General features: G+C 49.6%; 7 protein-coding genes across 8 annotated transcripts in view; 2 read left to right on the forward strand and 5 right to left on the reverse strand.

The window, feature by feature from the left end:
• PV05_09793 (uncharacterized protein) overlaps positions 1–1,710 on the reverse strand; it is a 3,717-nt gene extending 2,007 nt beyond the window's left edge. Inside the window, exons 1-2 of the mRNA XM_013456165.1 lie at positions 1,497–1,710; positions 488–1,449 (exon numbers count right to left, since the gene is read on the reverse strand). Of these exons, the coding sequence (XP_013311619.1) occupies positions 488–1,449; positions 1,497–1,533 (999 nt within the window). The 5' untranslated portion in view covers positions 1,534–1,710. The remainder of the gene's footprint in view (positions 1–487; positions 1,450–1,496) is intronic.
• A 4,195-nt stretch (positions 1,711–5,905) lies between these two features.
• On the reverse strand, positions 5,906–7,558 carry PV05_09794 (uncharacterized protein; the record flags this gene model as incomplete). Its single annotated transcript, XM_013456166.1, has 1 exon — positions 5,906–7,558. One exon carries the CDS (start codon positions 7,556–7,558, stop codon positions 5,963–5,965), a length of 1,596 nt encoding a protein of 531 aa, XP_013311620.1. The 3' UTR covers positions 5,906–5,962.
• A 528-nt stretch (positions 7,559–8,086) lies between these two features.
• On the reverse strand, positions 8,087–10,413 carry PV05_09795 (uncharacterized protein). Its single transcript, XM_013456167.1, has 2 exons — positions 10,175–10,413; positions 8,087–10,102 (listed from the first exon to the last, which is right to left on the reverse strand). Exons 1-2 carry the CDS (start codon positions 10,231–10,233, stop codon positions 8,374–8,376), a joined length of 1,788 nt encoding a protein of 595 aa, XP_013311621.1. The 5' UTR covers positions 10,234–10,413; the 3' UTR covers positions 8,087–8,373.
• A 156-nt stretch (positions 10,414–10,569) lies between these two features.
• PV05_09796 (adenosylhomocysteinase) lies at positions 10,570–12,432 on the reverse strand. The gene has a single exon (XM_013456168.1). It carries the CDS (start codon positions 12,264–12,266, stop codon positions 10,914–10,916), a length of 1,353 nt encoding a protein of 450 aa, XP_013311622.1. The 5' UTR covers positions 12,267–12,432; the 3' UTR covers positions 10,570–10,913.
• A 780-nt stretch (positions 12,433–13,212) lies between these two features.
• On the forward strand, positions 13,213–14,242 carry PV05_09797. Of its 2 annotated transcripts, XM_013456169.1 has the most exons (3): positions 13,213–13,745; positions 13,800–13,912; positions 13,965–14,242. In XM_013456169.1, exons 1-3 carry the CDS (start codon positions 13,378–13,380, stop codon positions 14,123–14,125), a joined length of 642 nt encoding a protein of 213 aa, XP_013311623.1. In that variant the 5' UTR covers positions 13,213–13,377; the 3' UTR covers positions 14,126–14,242. The 2 variants fall into 2 exon arrangements, with proteins under 2 accessions (XP_013311623.1, XP_013311624.1); XM_013456170.1 differs by having other exon boundaries at positions 13,213–13,912.
• A 123-nt stretch (positions 14,243–14,365) lies between these two features.
• On the forward strand, positions 14,366–15,604 carry PV05_09798 (ATP synthase F1, delta subunit). The gene is made up of 3 exons (XM_013456171.1): positions 14,366–14,605; positions 14,767–15,084; positions 15,182–15,604. Exons 1-3 carry the CDS (start codon positions 14,453–14,455, stop codon positions 15,383–15,385), a joined length of 675 nt encoding a protein of 224 aa, XP_013311625.1. The 5' UTR covers positions 14,366–14,452; the 3' UTR covers positions 15,386–15,604.
• A 317-nt stretch (positions 15,605–15,921) lies between these two features.
• PV05_09799 (uncharacterized protein) lies at positions 15,922–19,642 on the reverse strand. The gene is made up of 2 exons (XM_013456172.1): positions 18,930–19,642; positions 15,922–18,877 (listed from the first exon to the last, which is right to left on the reverse strand). The coding sequence occupies exons 1-2, from the start codon at positions 19,312–19,314 to the stop codon at positions 16,119–16,121; spliced, it is 3,144 nt and encodes a 1,047-aa protein (XP_013311626.1). The 5' UTR covers positions 19,315–19,642; the 3' UTR covers positions 15,922–16,118.
• Between the last annotated feature and the right edge of the window lie 195 nt (positions 19,643–19,837).

Here is a 19,837-nt window from a genome sequence, read left to right on the forward strand (position 1 = left end):
ATCGTCTTGGATCCAGGAGTGTTTAAACAGCTCTCCAATGCGCCTGCGCCCTTTATATGATCTCTTGCTCTCGCGGCCCTCAGGGTACTCGTTGCCGCCCTCTAACGCAATGACCTTTTTGATATTCTCCATGATGCCCTCAATCCAGCCTCGAATTGAGTCCTGTGGGATTGTTCCCCACTTGCTCATCCATGAGGTTTCCAAGTCAGTTCTTGTCCGCGGAGCTCCCTTAAAGGTAGTAACTCTTTTCATCCATGGCCAGCCTTTTTCGATAGCAGAGAGATCAGGGGAGTTGCCTGGCCAGAGCATCCTGTTGAGGCCTTGTATAGAGTAAGTTCGTCCGATGAAGTGATAGGCATGTGGTGAGGCATTGTCCTCTTGGATGATAGCATCGGGGCCGCACTCGCGAGCAAATGGAATCAGCTTTGGGAGAACAACCTCCTGATTCCTGTTAGATAGAGAGATCTTGAGAGGATAGATTTCAGACCTTGTAATAGCGCCACCAGTCAATTCCTCCCTTACCTCGTCTTACCAGTTTACCTGTCTCTTTAGTAAAGCGCCATTTTGGCTTGCGTCCTGGGAGATTTCTGAGGCCTAGCCGTCTTACGCCATTTGATAATTCCCACTCCTTACGTTTTTCTGACTCGAGAGCCTCATTTAACTCATTAATCTCTTTCTGAGACGCCTCTTTCTCTGCGGCAGTCTCTGCTCGATAGATATGACAGGGACCAATCTTGTCGTAAGTAAAACAACCCCAAAACATGAATTCTGAGTAACCTTTCCAGCGACGACGGATAACAGACTTCTCAAATGGCTCTTCAGGTGTCCGCCATACCCGGATAGAACCTCGTCGATGCCCCAGGATAACGCTCGTTTCATCGCTCCAAATTACCTTCTTCCAATCCTCGAGGGTCCAATCTTGATGCGCAAGACAAAACGCAAGCCGCGCCGCACGTTGCTCCAGATTAAGGCCTGGTTTTGTCGTTGGTTTTACGCTGTTTAGGCCATGTTTATGAAGAATGCGAAGGGCTGTTGATGTGCTAACACCATGCTCATAGGCTAGAACTTCTGCGGATTTCTCTCTTGTGGATCTATTTGTTCTCAATGAACTCAGAACTTCCTCTTCCTTGACTTCTAACACTTCTCTTGGACGCCCTGGTTTATATCCATCCTCAACGAAATGGTCGAGGACTCGAGGATCCTCTTGCGGCGTAAATCCTCTCTTCCTTGCCTTCTCCGCAATCGCTCGGACAGATCGCTCAGGGATCTTGGTATAGGCTGCAATTTGCGCAGTTTTCCAACCGATGGAATGCAGGGTAAGAGCCTGGGACCGTTGAGCAATAGAATACCTAGTGCCAGTGTCTCTCTGCGAGGCCGACTCGGTTATAGGTCTAACGGTAGGCGAATTCTTGCGCCGCGGCCGCTCGGTTTCTCTGATTTTGGCTGCTTCTGCCGCAAGATGAGAGATAGAAGAAGGCATGAGGGCAAAAACTAACCGTCTGCCAGATCATCGTCGGTAGGACAAGCATCCATTGATGTACCTCTTGCCTACCACCGTCTCCGCGCTCAGCGCACCCTCCAGGATCGACAAAATCAGGTAAACGAGGGGCTATTCTAGAGGGAAATGGGCACAAAACAAAGCCAATTACAGATACTAGAGATGTGATTATCATGGGCTTTGTATGCAAAGTACAAAAATCTCGAGGCGAGTGCTGAAAAGTGCCATACAAATTGGTAGGCAATCCTTACACCGCAACTCTGAGAGCTGCCAAGCCGCATTCCCCGCCCGCACTAAAATTTAGCGCGGCAACTACATTTGGTGCACTTCTCCGTATGCTCTTAAGATACCTCGAATATCTAGGGTCATTAAGCGAGACGGGATTCCTGTTATCAAAGGAAGGTTGACGCCTGAGGAGGGGAACTATGACGAGCGCCCTCCTCTTATCCGTGAGATAGAGAAGGAAAAAGCGATCTACAGAAGACTAGGCGATCACCCAGGGATCCTACGCAGTTACAATCTCTCATCATCTCATCCTTCGATTCAGATGGCACTCATGAAGAGTGGCGATCTTCGACATTATCTTGATCAGACGAGGCCAGAGCGGAATCAGCAACTCTCTTGGCTGACCCAAATGGCACACACCCTGGCCTACATCCATCATCAACGCGTTGTCATCTCTGACATCCGTTTGGATAATCTCCTACTTGACGACGATTTGAACCTCAAATTCGCAGACTTCGGGAATTCTACCTTAATGCCTCTCGACTGGGATCTTTGTGGAGGTGATGACCTTGGGTACTCGATTTTGACCGACATTGGATAGTTTGGTGCGGTGATGTTCGAAATTGTGGCTGGTCACAGGTGCGAATTCGACATCTTTCACGACTGGATCCAACCTCCTGCCCACCACGAGACAGTCTTCCATCGACTACGGGAATGTGGCTAGGTCACATTGTCGAGAAATGTTGGACTCAAGGATACAAGACTGCCAACGATCTGGCAGCAGAGCTGGACAAGGAGGTTGCTAGGTAGACTTCGAGGCGAGGGCTTGTCTGTCCATCTTGTGTGCCCGACCCGTGGACTCGCCATTGGTAGAAGAATCGTATCTTTGTTTCATCTTTAAGGGACTTGTGGATAGACTTTCCATCGATCCCGATCTTTTTCAGTTTCGAACCTCGTTGTTCTGCGTTCTGCCCGGTCGAAGAAGCCTGATCGACCTTTCGCCATCGAGTGCAAAAGTAGCACGGCCGAAAGCAGAGGGAAATTCGTTGGGAAAATACGCTAGGAAGAAGGACAATCGATGAGGGCGTTGAGGTGGAAACGTAGTAGGGCGTCAGCGTCGCAGTGAGGACGACAAGCCACGTTGTAGCAAAAACGTCCGGCCTGTAACCACCGAGTAGAAGACGAATGCGCGAGCGATGGACGGCGTACATATATACAAGCGGACCCACACAAATCCGACCTTCCACCAGGCCTTCGAACGAAGTAGGCGGAGACCCATCATTACTATGCAAGAGAGCATCACAGGAGGCGCCCAACTACTCAGTTCGAGTACATAAGAAGGGGGCCAGATTGGGAGGGCGAGGTCAGGGATCGCTCAGGAAGAAGCAGGTGAGCCGAGGGTGAGTAAAGCGGCGAAAACGAGAGGCTTTTTGCATGATGGACCAGCAATATAATCGACATCCCCCGGCGTGGTGAAACGCCCTGCGTGGTGACATGAACACGAGGTACTTCGACATCCACCCCGTCTTGTTCACCACCCACAGCGTCGATCACCCACTGAAGCAGGCTTCTATGTTGTGAAGCCACTGTTCTAGCGCAGATATCATTCTTCTTCAATAATACCGACATTTGACCTTTCCCATACCCGATTTCTTCAACCTTCCAGAAAGAGGGAAAACCGCTTCACCCTCATGGAGATCTCAATGTTTCCTCTTCTGCTATTTTGGCATGATAGATCACGAATAGCGGCACGTCTGTATTGTAGAACCAATTATCACATTACTAAGTCATGCTGCCGTTGGCCTGTGCTGGTGTTTCGTGCCATCGAGCACCCGTGTCAGGTACTCAGACTCTGGTTGACAAACAGCCGAGGACTGACCCGACAACGGGCGGCATGTATCTGACAAGTAACGAGGCAGCCACAGTGGCAGCGGTAGCCACTGCCAGGTGGCTGACTGCGTCTTGCCGTCTTCATGCACACGAGTGGAGGCCATATGTGATTGCTGAAGTCGTTCACATTCCCCAGCCTCCTGCCACGCTGCGCAGGCTGAAATGCCACACGACAGCCTGAGAGCCTGCGGCTGAACTGCTCGACTTTGGCTTTTTAAGAATAAAAGAACGAATTAATCATCACCACCAAAATAATCGGTAGGTTCTTGGCTTCTCGAGCTTTTTTTAGGAACAACTAAATATTTAGGCAGTAAACTATGTACATTATTAAAAAGAAATTTACCTGATTTAAATAGAAGAGAATTTTTTATGCTATTAGTTTTGGTTTTATTTACTATTATACTAGGTATATATCCTTCTATTATTTTAGACGGTTTAAATTACTATAGTTATCATTTACTATATAGTGCTGATTTTTCCTTTCGTTAATTATTTGTAATGTCGGCTTTCCTTTTATTATATATTACTAAAAATATAGTAATAAATTATATACTTAAATTCTAATAAGAGTTTTTATCCTTGGAGACAATTATAAGTGTCATAGACTAGAATAATTTAATTTATAAATGAAAATGTAAGTACTCCACCTTATAACTAAGGCGGAAATGCACAAATTGAAATCATTAGACCGTTGCTAAAATCAGTAGTGAAGTATATTATTTAATTCGAGGATCCGCGTATAACTTTACTATATTTTGAATATTATTAAGAATATTACAAGTGCTGCACGGCTGTTATAATTCATTAATTTATGAATTGCGGTTAAAAAAATCCCTATCATAATTTCTATTTACATCTTTTAAATAAACTCAATAATGTGCAGTAGTATTATAAATAATCCTAGCAAAGAAAATATTAATGTTATAATAGGACCTAAAAAAAATAGTATTAAATTAGCTTGTGTTGGCCCTACATATTCTTTTAATAATAATTTTAATGCGTTAGCAAATGCCTATAATAAACCATAGTATCCAACTATTATAGGGGGGGATCAAGGAAGCACCACGTGCACCCAGGAGTCGACAACCTGTAATCGAAACTGCACAACGGCGCTGCGAACGTAAGGATGCGCTCCAATTCTTCATGCCATAGTAAAACGTATGCAAAACGAAACGTGTCGGTACAGAGATGTCCACGACGGCTATCTTCGAGTTCTCGCATGCATGCTTGATCGTTCTGTGTGTGTGCTATCTAACTATCTACGTGCCTTCTATATACCGTTTTGATACTCCTGACACCTGCCTCCTTGGCCCTCGTCCACCCCCTAACTGTTAGGAGCAACGATCATCTCCACAACACTATATTTGGACCCAGTCTACGCTGTATACTTGCCATTGTTTTTCTTTCTAGTATTTTACTAGCAGGTTGATCAGCCAATTCTAAATATTCTTTTTTAGGTTCTTTAAGAAGTACGGCACAGTTAATTAGTTATGAATTAATATTAAGTTCAGCTATATTATTGGTTGTTTTATTAATATGGGATCTGCGCCCCGTATAAACTGTCTTCTAATCAATCGAATAAAATAAAGTAAATAAAGGTGTCTCATTATTGTCAAAACCTAAAAAATAAACATTATAATATTTTTTTTAAGTAACTACCTTATTGTTGTGAACTTTCTCCCTGTGAAATTTCGTTAAACTTACGTTTATTAGATTTTGGAATTTCAGGAGTAGGACCGTACAAATTAGAATCTTCAGATTCCTCACTTCTATATTTAGATATATTTTGGAGATCAATGTTAGATTCTGATTCCACCTTTATATTTAGAGATTCAGATTTTGATCCCGAACCTTAATTAATAGGAATTATTAAATAAAGTTACTTAAAGCTAAATATATATAACGTTAATATCTATAAAGACAATAAAGTCTAAACGAAATCTTTACTAATATATAAAGAAGTACGATAGAAGCGGGCTAAAGCCGTAAGAAAGTAGAAGAGAGTAGGAGAGAAGCGCAAAAGAGAGGAAGGGAGTAGAAGAGAGCGGACGAGGGAGCGAGTCGACTAAATAGTCGTTAGCTCGAGAGCAAAGCGGCGGGGGATAAGTTAGCGCAAAAGTGGTGAAGGACGATGGTTCGGGGATTATATATATATATGCCTTGCTAGGGTCCATATTAAATGGAAGGTGTGGCAGTATTACTAGTACCACTAGTATCTGAGTTGGGACGAACATCGCGGAGTATAATATTGAAGATCAAGCAAAGGCTACGACAAAATCAGGATTTCCATGGCTTCTTTTGAAGTCGTCCTTCTTTCAGTAAAGCGTACCTAGGTAAGGATTGATCGGATCAGGGATAGAACACTTTCTCCGCGACAGCCTTATATTCCAACCCCCATCCCTCAATGTCAGATTTCGCAGCGCCCATCTTACAGATCCGGATCCTGTCGACGGGGATGTCACTTGCCCATATATATTCGGACAACGCCTCGTTCTTGTTCATTGCATCTGACGAACCTGAAGAGGAGTCACCACGGCCCTCGTCATTGGCCTCGATCTTGTGCTGCTGGAGATGCTCATCCTCCACATCCACCTCCTTCTCCTCAGCCTCGCGCGCCTTCCCAGCTGCCGCCTCGTCTCTGGCGAGAATTTTCGCAGTGTCTTCCGTCCTTCTTCCCATCTGTAATGCTTCTTCCCTGTGTCTGACCGCCCTCCCATCGTTGAAAAACCGGAGTATATCCCTGGCATCGACACCCATCCCTCCCCCTCCACAAGCTCCTTTTCCGTACCTCCCTTTCCCTTTGCCCTTCTTCGTCTTATCATAAATCAGATTCGCCACGGTCGCGTGCAACACTAATGGCCTCGTCTCCGTGACCAGTCCCGCGTCTTGGAACCGCTGACGGACGAGTCTGCCAAACGGCAGGAGTCGGGAAGTGGGATCCTGAGGATTGGCGTAGAACACGCGGCTGCTGCTTGCGCTCGGGAACGTGCCTAGGCCGGAGAGGGTGATGGTCAAAGATGTTGCGAGGTGGCAATCGTGCTGCTGTTCCTGTCCTGAAAGTGGACCTGAAACTGAAACCGCAGGTGTAGATGCAGAGGCCGATTGAGCAGTTGAGAGTGTTGTTGAGCCGGATAGTGGTGGCGGCGAGATCGACCGTGCCAGGGATTGCAACGGCGCCTTGATAGCCTCCTTCGCTGCCTGCAATATCCCCTTTCCTTCGCGCTGGCCTCCGCTTTCCGTCCCAGATTCGACTTCAAGATCGGCTTCGACCTTGTCTTCTCTGTCATGGTTTTCGCCTTCTTCCTCAATCTCACCCTGTTCCTCGACCGGGTCCTGTCCTTCACAGGGGTCCGTTGCGGTGGGAGTCTCACCCCGTTTGGCACGTCGCTCTGGTTTGTCGCGAAGCAACTCGTCCCTCTGCCTTTCCGCGTCGCCCAGCAGTTGTACGTAGTCGATATCCTGCAACAACCGCAAAGCGATATCCATGTCCTCCTGCTCGCTCAGATCCATTGTGCCAAGCGTGAGGTGGAACGTTCCTGGCGGACGGTGTGCGCCGGCAGGGACAAGCCGGAGGGTTTCATCTCGTCTTATACTAGTACCTCCACCGTTCGAGCCGGGCCCAACTCCGGCTTCTGGACGAGTACTAGTATTAGTACTTCTCAGCCCGGTTGCAGAGCTGCCTTCAGGCTCGGGATTTCTTCCTGCAGCATCATTCCTGCCCGTGGTGTTGGCGTCGAGGAGAGGTGTAGTCACGGATCGAAAATGAGCTAATGACTCTGATAATTGTGGGATCGACGATTCTGTGACCAGCGGCAGACAAATGAAATGTGTCGGTCTTTTGGTTTTGGCCTTCCCTTTGTTCTGCTGCCCTTTGCCTCCTCTGCTGCCCTTTGCCTCCTCTGCTGCGTCTAGACGGTGTAGTCGAGCCGCCGTCCTTGTGTTCATTGTCCGTGGCCATTGTGGGATATCCGTGAATGGGTCTGGTGGCGTCGTAGTAAAGCCTTGTGGCCGAGAATGTGAGCGAAGATTGTGGTGCCTTTCCCAGAACGAGACTGACTATGGGGATGTATCTGGCGCGTGCTCCAACAGGCCGCAGTGAGAACATCAGGTACTAGTACTCGACATTTGCTTGGACACAGAGACTGCTGCCTCAAATCGATGCGCCAATGAGCGAGGCACAGTACAGGGCTAAATCACAGCTACTAGTATTCAACGAAGGAGCTGTAGCCCTAACTCAGATCCCGGATTGGCTGAGTCACTGAAGGTGGATGTGGCCTTCTAGAGAGACTGCCATTCAGTAGCGTAGCCTTTCTTGCTGGTACGAATGAGTCACACTCAGAGAAAGTATCGCACCTTTTGACTGGGATTCAGGTGTTGCGCGAGTTGATGATTTGACTAACTTACAGGTACTGTAAGTCAACTAGCTTAAGCAAGGAAGCGCTGATATTGGGGGCGTCATGGGGGTGAATTTAAGCTCGATCTAGGCAGGTGGGCACAACTTAAACCAACATTACCCCTACTACGGAGTATTGCCACACCTACTGATGCCGTATCATCATCCTACCTAGGTCTACTAAGTTAGGCTCGATCTGACGCTGAGACACACCCCCTCAACGCCCATCGTCCGTGAAAAGACCAAATTCCTTCTTCCGCAGTTGGCTAACATAGGCCATATGCCATATATCACGACAGAGCCTGCTAGTGGAGTGCATCTCGCGAATGTACTGTTGGTCCCTAATTTCAAAGCTCCCACCTCAATCTCAATGCGACGACAACTGCTCAGCGACAATCACGTCGACCTTCATACCCCATCCATCTCTCCCTCCAACCCAGTTCTTCTTCTTTCCCACCTTTGCCACTTTCTTCGCATACCCTTCGATCCGTGTCCTGCCAACAATGGGATTCTCGTCTTCGTCTTCATCATCGTCTCTGTCGCCATCGGAATAAAGCAAAACCCGTTCCTCGGACCTTGGGATCGATATCGTGATTTCCACCCCTTTCTTGTCTGCCTCTTTGCCCAAGTTGTCGACAAACCGCGCAGACAGCCACAACTTAAGCTTCGACCCAATAACTCCGGTCGGGTAGATCTGACCGATTAGCCAAGCTAGGGTGCCAGCATATCTGCACCACCAAACCTCTTCGGGCGTTAGAAGGTCTTCGAGGAGACGCTTGTATTGGTCTTCACGCGGTGGCAACTCGCCATCATATCGACTTTCCAGCATCAGAGCAATCTTGGCTCGTGATGAGTGAGACAAGCAATGTGCGGGGGCTAGCACGCCGCTTATGGTACAATATAGCGCTGAAAAAGAGGCCAATTCCTTGCTCAATGTGGCGTGTTGGAAACACAGGTTAGCAAGTCCTTCGATGATGTGCTGTGTGATTGAGTCAGGGACCGATTTTCCGTATGCCGGTGACGGCAGAGCATTGAGGAGCAGGGTTTTGAAATGTGGTGCGGAAGGTCGTGCAAAGGGCGCCGAAGCAACGGCGATGGGGTCTTGTGCTCGGATCGACCGTGGTAGGTCGCGGAACAATATTCCTTCTCGAACACCACCTTGACAGAATCGTGCAACCAGTGGTCCCTGTGGCAGAGTATTGGATAGGACATTGATGAGGAAAGCCACTGCTGGGACCTGATATCTGCGTCGGTCCGAGACTCGAAAGATCTTTTCAGCATTTCGAGCCACCTCCTTCAGCCTTTCAGTGTCTGTCAGCTCCTCGTTATAGACTTTGAAGCCGTTGATAATTGATATTGGATAGTGCATGCCATGTTTCTGCGACTGATGCAAGAGTAAGTATCCCCAACCCCGAAAGCCTCCTCCCGACAAGTATAAGTGCCAGCCACCTTCCCTGCGAGCTCGATCAGTAAGCTCTGGTGGAATTTCCAGATCGATCAACGCCTTGCGGAATTGCTCGCTGATTTCCCGTCTGAACTCCTCTTTGGCTTTGTGTGGGTCATCCGCGTGTTCACACTCCTCCAGTCTTTTGGTCAAGGCTGCAGCACCGTAGGGAAACGAGACTGCAATCTTGGGACTCGTACGCACCATGCCGTCTTCAGAGATGATCCAGGTCAACTGAGCACTTCCTCCTCCCAAGTCCATAACAAGACCTTTGACGGTCGGCAAACTGCTTACAATACCCATTGCTCCAACATTGCCCTCTTCTTCTTTGGTCAACATCTGGACTTCCAGGCCTGTCTTGTCTCTGATGTGACTTCGGAGTTCGCCGGAGTTGAGTGCCGTGCGGGTGGCCTCAGTTGCGACGAGTGAAATGTTGCCTTCTGGGACGCCGAACTCCTGACAGACAAGGCTGAAGCGTTCGAGCTCGGCGGTGACATTTTTGATAACACGAAGTGGGATAGGAATTTTCCCCCCAGTATCTGGGTCGAATTGTGCGTCATAAAGTGATATTCCAGAGCGGTCTTTGTAGATTGTTGGTAGTATTCTGGTAGTAGGAGGGGAGAGATCTGAAATGGAGAATCGGATTCCATTGCTGAAACATTACAGACTTGTCAGAATTATTTCTGTCAACGAGTGGAAATGCCTGGTATGCTCGAGCGCTCACCTCCCCATATCCACAAGGCCGACGAGATAGTCATTCTTGGACTGGTAGATCCGACGCATGCTGCTCTTATCGCGGGTGTTGTCGCCTAAAAGTAATGGTTAAGCGACGTTGGTAAAAGCCTCCACCTGTACTCTTGTGCCCGTGGGTTGATGAGGCGTGATGAGGACACTTCGTTTTGCCACCCTCGACTCAAGAATGAAAGAAGAACTGCATATCTGATCCCCTCTCCACCAGTCAAAACGTCCGAAGCAGTGTCAGGCGATGGCACTTGCATACGTCAAAGTGCACGATATACGCTAACCTATACCAAGCAGTCGCGAGTCAGAGCACGTGCGTATGTCTCTACTTCAAGATGAGCCAAAGAAGAAACACCAGGGAATCGATAGAACATATCATCGTGTGGTTGTATTAGCAAATGTTTATTCTTGCTATCTATCCGGGGTATCTTCTGAAAAGCTGATGAAGCTCTTCAACATCGTCCGTTGAAGGACGTAATTCTCCTCATCTACCTCTTGTACGCTGGCTCAAGAGGTCAAGAAAGACACTGAACTTTTGTCGTGTCTGTCATATCATCATTCCCGCCATTTTCCCCTCGTTGAAGTCGTTGAGAAGTTGCAATTCTTTTGCCGTCCAATGAACCATGTCCCTCTTATTCTATGCGTTGAGCATAAGAACAACCCCGAAGACCTGACGCCGGTACGAAATGCGTTAACAATGCGAGACTGTACACGGATGAGATCTAGTATCGGTAAATGTCCGACTTGAAAGGACCCTCCACCTCCAAGCCCAGGTACTCGGCTTGAACAGGGGTAAGCTTGGTCAACTTGGCATTGACGTGCTCCAGATGAAGCAGGGCGACCTGCTCGTCCAGGATCTTGGGCAGCACGTAGACACCAATTTCCTTCTTGCCAGTCTTGCCGAACTCAACGTACTTCTTGCCAAAGGCCTCATCCTCAGCCTTGTAGAGCAGGATCTGAGCAAGGACTTGGTTGGAGAAAGAGCAGGACATGACGAAGGAAGGGTGACCAGTGGCACAACCAAGGTTGACCAGACGACCTTCGGCGAGGAGGATGATGTGACGACCGCTGGGCATGGTGTATCGGTCGACTTGAGGCTTGATGTTTGTAACCTCCTTGGCGTTCTTCTTCAACCAGGCGACATCGATCTCAATGTCGAAGTGACCAATGTTGCAGACAATAGCATCGTTACGCATGGCTTCGAAGTGTTTCCCAACAATGATGTCTCTGCAACCAGTGGTGGTGACGAAAATCTGGCCTTGGGAAGCGGCATCATCCATGGTGACGACTTCAAAGCCAGAGACAGCAGCTTGGAGGGCGTTGACGGGGTCAATCTCGGTGACGAGCACGCGGGCACCCATGCTGTGAAGAGCTTGAGCGCAGCCCTTGCCGACATCACCATAGCCTGCTACGACGGCAATCTTGCCAGCAATCATAACATCGGTGGCACGCTTGATACCATCGACAAGGGATTCTCTGCAGCCGTACAAGTTGTCGAACTTGGACTTGGTGACGCTGTCATTGACGTTGATTGCGGGGCACATGAGCTTCTTGTCCTTGAGCGATCTGTAGAGATGGTGGACACCAGTTGTAGTCTCTTCTGATATACCGTAGCAGTCCTTGAGCATCTCTGGGTATTTGTTGTGGACCAGGGCGGTCAAATCACCACCATCATCGAGAATGAGGTTCAAGCTCTTTCCTGAAGGGAAAGCCTTCAGTTGTTGCTCCAAGCACCATTCGTATTCCTCTTCGGTCTCTCCTTTCCAGGCAAAGACGGGAGTGCCACCTGCAGCAATCGCAGCTGCGGCATGGTCTTGTGTGGAGAAGATGTTGCAAGAGGACCAGGTGACTTCTGCACCGAGAGCTTTCAGGGTTTCGATAAGGACGGCAGTTTGGATGGTCATGTGAAGGCAGCCAGCGATTCTGGCACCGGCAAGAGGCTGGTCTGCAGCATATTTCTGTCGGATAGCCATTAGACCAGGCATCTCAATCTCGGCGAGCTCGATCTCACGACGGCCAAAGGCAGCCAGTGAGATGTCTGCGACCTTGAACTTTTGAGCTGGAGCACTGCCCATGATGGCGGTATTGATGGGATTGGAGGGATGAGGAGGGAGAAGGTAGTGGTGGTATTGTGTTGTTGCGGTGGGAGGAAAATGAGGGGAGTGAATGGGTGAAGGAGGGAGTTGAATTGCGGTGACCTTTTGACCTTTTTTTGGTCGCTTCTTTGAAGGTGAAAAAATGGGAGGGACGGATAAGGAAAATCCATGTCCGGCAGAGGCACAGAGCTTGAGAGGTCATGATCCCACCAATCATGCTCCCGCTTGTCACCATCACCATCATCCATCAGACACTCGGGCATTTCTCAACTGCCGACGAGAAGTCGACTATTCTCTCTAGACACCTGGCACCTACCTGGAGAACATTACTCCATAAAGCACGTTGATGTGACTCTTCGACTCGAATCCAAACATCAGCGCCTTCTATCTCAAGCCATCCTTTGACTGATGTGATGCTGGCCATCCTTGCCCAAGCTGCGGTAATGGTAATGGCAGTGGCAATCGCCGTCTGTCGTGCAGAAAACTAGCTGCCGATGGCTGTTGGCTGTTGGCTGTGTCCCTAGCCTTTTATCAATCTTGAATGATATTTTGCCCCGATAAGGCAATGAGAAGCCTGACGCCGTCTCACTCATCCTGCTCCCATCAATCATGCATTTTGTGGACAGCATTGCGACGAAAAGACCCTGGCCACATAGGTACATGCAGCAGGCTCGGAAGATCACTGGCAGCCCGCTATTCGGGCTCTGGCACGCTTCAGCACCCAACGACGGAATCTGCCATGCGAATAGATGGATACATGGTGCCCAGAATCCCATTGCATTACTTTTCTACTGACCGCTTCTTGCTTCGGCCTTCTTTTCATATATTGTCTGTTGAATTGAGTTGTACGTTTGGTCGACTTCCCAACCATCAGGATCCTCAATTGCGCCATCTGCCACCCCTTTTACACAATTTCTCCCCGTAACACGACATTTTCTAACCTACAGATTGCTTGTCCGCCCTTCCAACAACACCTCATTCTTTTCAATCATACCTTGATTACATACATCTTCAGTATCGGCTTTGTCGGTCTGCATTTCAGTTCGAGCTTTAAGCGTTTGACATCACCTACATCAACCTCTCGGACTCAATGGCAACAGCAGCCATCCAGAGACGACCGGGCGTGGACGAGAAATTTCATGGAATTACCCCCAATGCTGGACAGAATGTGACGGATGCTGTCGAGCAGGCGTTGGAACCAGTTCAGTCTCTACCAGGACTTCCAGGCCACGATGCATCGACTCACTGGCTGAGTGTATCACCGTATCCTGAGCCGGAGCATCTACTGGACCTCCAAAGCTTGGGAACGCCCTGTCGTCTTCTCGCCCTAGCCTTAACGACACTAGCTCCTGCCACCGCGGAATATGCTATAACCAAGTACCAGGACGCCATCGACTGGAGTAGTGTGATGTCTCGGTTGAGATCCCTTGCTCATCGCGATGATTACACATGGACACGGCACGAATTCTATGTTGTCGATTTCCGATCCAAGCTGATGCGAGATATTGACAGCGACCTTCTGTTCAAGCTGGACAAACTCTCACACGTCGAAGCCACCCAAAGTGGCGGTCTCTTGAAATATTGGTACGGTGTTCCAGACGGCGACAGGCGGAATCTGGCAACTTGTGAGTAGCATTTCAACTCCATTTTCTAAGCGTTTCACTGACAGCCGTCAAGGCGTTTGGCGAAGCAAGCAGGATGCAATCAATGGTGGCACTGGACCATGGCATAGGCAGGCGCGCGCAATCATCCCGAAGATGTATGAAGAGATCGATGTAAGAGGCGTCCGCCTTACCATAGACGATGGTGTTAGCAGCTGGAGCTTTGCGCCGTACTGAAGACATCTTCACCTCAGTGAAAGGCATCCAGGTGTCAGGTCATGCTATAGTCCATGGTTTGGCAGAGACAATTATTCGGTGATGTAGAAAATCAAGCACAAAGACTGTGCTCTGCTGTATTAATGTTCCAAAATTGTTCGGTTCGAGGTCGACTTTTCCGAATATGGACTAGCCCCGATTTTCGGGGGCAGCTTCAACTTTGACCGTCAATGATTGCAAGCTTCAGTCTCAAGGTGCTGCCCCGAACTTGACCTCTCCTCTCCCCTCCCTCAAGCTGTCTCCTTGACCTTCTTTTGCGAAATCGTCGACCTCACAAAACTCCTCAAGATGATGTCCTCAAGGCTCATGCGGCCAGCTTTCGCTGCTGCGCGACGAACAGCTCCCCGAACAGCGGTCCGAAACTACGCTGCTCCTGCAGCCGCAGACACGAAACCTCCCGTGGCTCTATTTGGTCTCGATGGAACTTATGCGAATGCCTTGGTATGTCACAATACGTAACGGACGGCTGAAAATTGTGCCTCGGGGGAGGACAATTCCCTTCCACACATCACGAAAGGCCGGACACTGACACAATCCACAACCTCAATCGGCCAAAATCCAAAGACTACATGAACGAGTGCTGACACAGCGACACTGGATAGTACACTGCCGCCGCCAAACAAAACGTCCTCGACCCGACCTCCAAAGCGGTCTCAAGCCTATTCCAAGTCCTCAAATCCGACCCCAAACTACAGACCATCCTCAGCGCGCCCACACTGTCCGACTCTGACAAGTCCCAGATCATCGCCGAACTTGAAAAGCACACCGGCGGTGCCGACAAGTCCGGTACGGTCAAGAACCTGCTCTCCGCACTGGCCGAGAACAACCGCCTCGGCCTGCTGGAGGGCGTGTGTGACAAATTCAGCACTCTGATGAGTGCGGCAAAAGGAGAGATGGAAATGGTGGTTACCAGTGCTTCTGTATGATTCCCTTAGAAGACGCGGCCCCTATCTCTGGGCCCATTTCCGAAACGGTGAAGAAGGCATGCAATACTAACAAATTTATGCTTGATCCTAGAAACTCGACGAGAAAACCCTCAGACGTCTCGAAACAGCCGTCAGCAAGTCCGAGTACAGCCAGGGTAAGAAGCTCAAGACCGTGACGAGAGTGGACCCGGATATGCTCGGTGGTCTTGTGGTCGAGATTGGCGAGCGCACCATCGATCTCAGCGTATCCAGCAAGATTGCCAGGTTGAACAAGATGCTCACCGATACCGTGTAAAACAAAACCATGGCATGGCAAAAGGATGGAAGTTTTTGAGGAGCCAACTGTTGGGACCAGAAAGGGGGCGAACCGAGCATGAGACACTTGCGGGAAGATGACTCTGCGAGCCCAGCAGTTATGCACCACGGAGCCTGCTCCAAGACAGTGAGACAAGAAAAAGACCCAAGAAAGATGTGTGTATATATGCAACTAGCCTCAATGCTTCGGAAACGAACATCTCCATCTCGACAGACTCAAGTGCACCGTGCCCTGTTTGCTGCCCGGAAAGCCCTCCTCGTGCCACGGAGTGATCGAATCGCCCCTGGGAAGATTGCCCTAAAGCAGGGAACCATGTGCCTTGTTTTCAAAACGTGCTAGAAACGAAGACATATGCGCGCCCCTATACAGACATGCAATGAGGAGAATTGGAAGATCATAACTACTAGTAGTCTGTGAAATTCAGCATGCGCACGCAGAAGAGCACACCGGGCGTCGTGGTGAAGAAGGTCATATCACTAGACTAGGGCCATTCATCGAAAATCCCATACTACACCGTTACACCTCCCGCTCTACTCTTATGATCGACAATACGCTAGGTAGCACATACAAAACGCTTGTGTAAAAATATCATCTGCTCTTGTCTTCCTTCTATACTGCCCGTCTAATAATAAGTCTACCGTTCAACCTGTACAGGGTGGGAATGTACCGCTGAGCTTCCAGGTGTGGAGGCCGCCACCTTTGCGGAAGCCCTCTAATCCAGCTGAGCCTCAAACTCATCCTCGTAGACAGCGACACTTTCGTCTGTCTTGAGCCGGCTGAGCTGCTCCCCAACATACTTTTCGTAATGGCTATCGGCAACGCTCTTTCGGCGCTCCTTTTCAAGCTGGCCCTCTTGGCCCCAAGCGTCGGACTCTGATAGCTGAGACTGTGATGGCATTTCAGGGAAATAGCCGTTCTCACCATCATCACCATCCTCGGATTTCTGGTCACCATTGACGCTGGAGACGAAACTTGACCGATTGCCGATCGAACGAGAGGTTGAGGACCGTCGCATACGTGGTGCAGGACCCGGTGTACCGACGTAGGTGTTCTTCCTCGTGATACCCCGGCCGTAGATATCGTCGAAGTAATGGGCAGCGGCCGTGGATGGTGTCCTCGGAGTTTGTGGTAGACGGCAATTGATACCAGTGTCATGGATCATTTTGGCCATCAGACCAGTCCATCCACATTGATGTGAAGCTCCAAGACCGCGGCCAGTGTCGCCATCAAAGAACTCAAAGAACCATAGGTAATCCCTCCAGTGTGGGTCGAAGTCCAAAGTATCATTGCCCGCGTTGATAGCACGGCGACCTTCATTATCTCGAACCATGAGATGCTGCAAACGATGCTGGATCTCTTCAGCAACATGGCCCAGGTGCATATATTCACCAGAACCAGTAGGGCATTCTACCTGGAAGCTTGTGCCGTAGAACATGTAGAAGCGAAGTAGTGATTCGACAAGCAGGAAGTTCACAGCAATCCAAATAGGACCTCTCCAGTTCGAGTTGCCACCGAAGAGGCCAGAGTCTGAGTCCCCGGAGACGTAGCTGACCTTGAACTGTTGTCCATTGACGTCCATGCTATAAGGATGATTCTCGTGGTACTTGGACAAACTGCGGATGCCGTGATCTGAGAGGAATTCGGTCTCGTCCAGCATTCTCTTCAGGATCTTCTCCAATCTGTCCTTGCTGACAAGCGACAGGAGCAGACGCTGGTCTTTACCTCTCTTGCGCATAGAGGCAATGTTGCGCTCTGCGACATCATGGCGATTTTCAATGAACCACTCCATTCTTCGCTTGAAGTTGGGGAACTTGTTGATAAGTTCCGGCTCCAGAGTGCAAACCGCGTAGAGAGGAATGAGGCCGACCAAGGAGCGCACGGGCATTTGCTGAGTCCAAGGGCCGCCCCAAGAGATCGCATCATAGTAGAATCCATCTTCATCGTTCCACAGACTTTTCTCCTTACCGCCAGCACGGAAAGTCATGGCATCGGCAATCAAGATGAAGTGCTCGAAGAATTTTGAAGCAATGTCTTCGTAGATCCGCCGGTGCTTTGCAAGCTCCAGTGAGATGTTGAGCATGCATAGACAATAGAAGGCCATCCATCCCGTGCTATCAGCTTGCTCCAGCACACCGCCGGTAGGCAGAGGCTCGGAACGGTTGAAAAGACCAATATTGTCGAGGCCCAAGAAACCACCTTCAAACACGTTCTTGCCATCGAAATCTTTCCTGTTAACCCACCACGTGAAGTTGAGAAGGAGTTTCTGAAAGACACGTTCCAAGAAGTCAAGGTCTTGCCGTCCGTACATTTTGCGTTCAATCTTGAAAGTTCTGAAGACAGCCCAAGCATGTACAGGCGGGTTGACATCCCCAAAATTCCACTCATACGCCGGCAGCTGTCCGTTGGGATGCATGTACCATTCTCGGGTGAACAGGTCAAGCTGTTTCTTTGCAAATTCTGGATCGACCATGGCAAGTGGGATGCAATGGAATGCAGAATCCCATGCAGCGAAGAAAGGATACTCCCACGAGTCCGGCATGGACAGGATGTCGTCCAGATGCATGTGCTTCCAATGTTCATTGCGGACACCTTTGCGGTTAGGCGGTGGCGGAGGCATGTTAGGATCGCCGTTAGCCCATTGGTCCCAGATGAAGTAGTAATGTTGCTTGCACCAGAGCATACCGGAAAGGGCTTGTCGCTGAATATTCCTTAGGTCGTCAGCCATAGGCAGTGGGCTGATTCGGTAGTAGAATTCATCGGCTTCCTGGCGTCTTTGTTCCATGATGTCGTCGAGAAGCTCTTCATTAAGGTAGCCATCATACTTGCGCGACAACCGGAATCTGACCACAGCACACTCCCCTGGAGGCACACCTTCTCCTTGTCCAAAGTCATACCAAGCAGCACATTTCGTCCCTGAGCAACGAGGATTGATAGCACCCTTCTCTTCATCCACGATCCATCGGTGGAAAGCGTCTTTGACATAGGGTTGCTTATTCTTGGAACCGTAAAGCCGGTCAGTATTTGTGTCGTTCTCCGTGAACATTAGCTGTGGATGGACATCATCCGCATCCCCACCACATCCGGGCGACGGTGACAACTGAAAGAAACGGGTGCCCAGTTTGTGGTGCTTCGACTGAGCAGTCATTGGACCGACCATGCGGATGTTTGGTTTCAGCTTTTCAGACTCATGGCCCCAAGTCCAAGTGTTTCTGAACCACATATGGGGGATGATATGCAGAGGTGCAGACTCTGGACCACGGTTGTATGCCGTCACACGGAACAACAGCTCTTCTGGATCATCTGCCTCTTTGCAAGTCTCGATGAAGATGTCAAAGTAGCGATTGTCTTTGAAGGCATCGGAGTCGATGATGTTGAACTCGCGCTCTTGTTTCCCACGCTTAGCGTTTTCTTCGACCAACTGTTCGTACGGGAATTTTCTTTGAGGTAGTTTGTAGAGGTATTTCATGTATGCTGTGAGAGAGGTTAGCGGAATACTGGACAGAGGGAACTCGACGAGACTTACAGTGGGTGGGCGTATTGTCCACATGGAAATGCGCCTCCTTGATACTCTCGCCGTGATTTCCCTGTGGATTGCTCAGGCCGAATAGTCTTTCCTTCAAGAAATCATCCTTCTCGTTCCAGAAAGCGAATGCGACGTTCTGCATGCCATGGCTGTCACACACGCCAGCAATGCCATCTTCGCCCCACCGGTAAGCTCTTGACCTCGCTTGATCATGAGAGAAGTGACTCCAAGCATCTCCGTTGTCAGAATAATCTTCACGGACCGTTGCCCACTGCCTTTCCGCAACGTAAGGTCCCCATTTCTTCCAGTACTTGGTGCGTTCTCGGTCCTCTTTGAGACGCTTTTCCTCCTCACAAAGGTATTCGTGGTGATCGACGACAACCATCTTGAGCAAGAGTAGAGGTAAGGATACGGCGACAATCAAACTATGCAATCAACAAAGGCTAAGGGTGCTCAGCACATGTCGCGGAGAAGAACGAGTGGCGGAAGATGAAGATACAGCGCAAAAGGCTGCCGGAGCAAAGAGAAGGCAGATATGCCACCAGTCGAGGGTCGAAGGACGCCGTAAGAGAACGCAAGGAAGGCAGGAAGGAAGCCTCAAAAGCAGGAAGCAGTGGCAGCCGTAAACCAAGCGTCGATTTTTGAGGCCAGGGTCATGGCTTCCTGATTGCACATAAAAGTCAATATCTGCTAGTCCGAGTAACAGTGCAGGCGTTATGATGGGTGAAGTTCCATGGTGCCGGTCCTGACGAAAGAACTCGACGCATTGGCTTGTCCGTGGGCTCCTTGGCCTGTCAGTGAGAGGCGTCGGTGGCTGTGAGATTGGGGGGTTGATGGGGGCATCAGAGGCACGCAGAGGGCAACGATAGGCTCTGGATGCTGGAAGCCTGCACCAGCCCGCTCTGGGT

The sequence above is a fragment of the Exophiala xenobiotica genome (genome assembly GCF_000835505.1).
Source record: "Exophiala xenobiotica strain CBS 118157 unplaced genomic scaffold supercont1.6, whole genome shotgun sequence".
Classification (NCBI taxonomy): domain Eukaryota; kingdom Fungi; phylum Ascomycota; class Eurotiomycetes; order Chaetothyriales; family Herpotrichiellaceae; genus Exophiala; species Exophiala xenobiotica.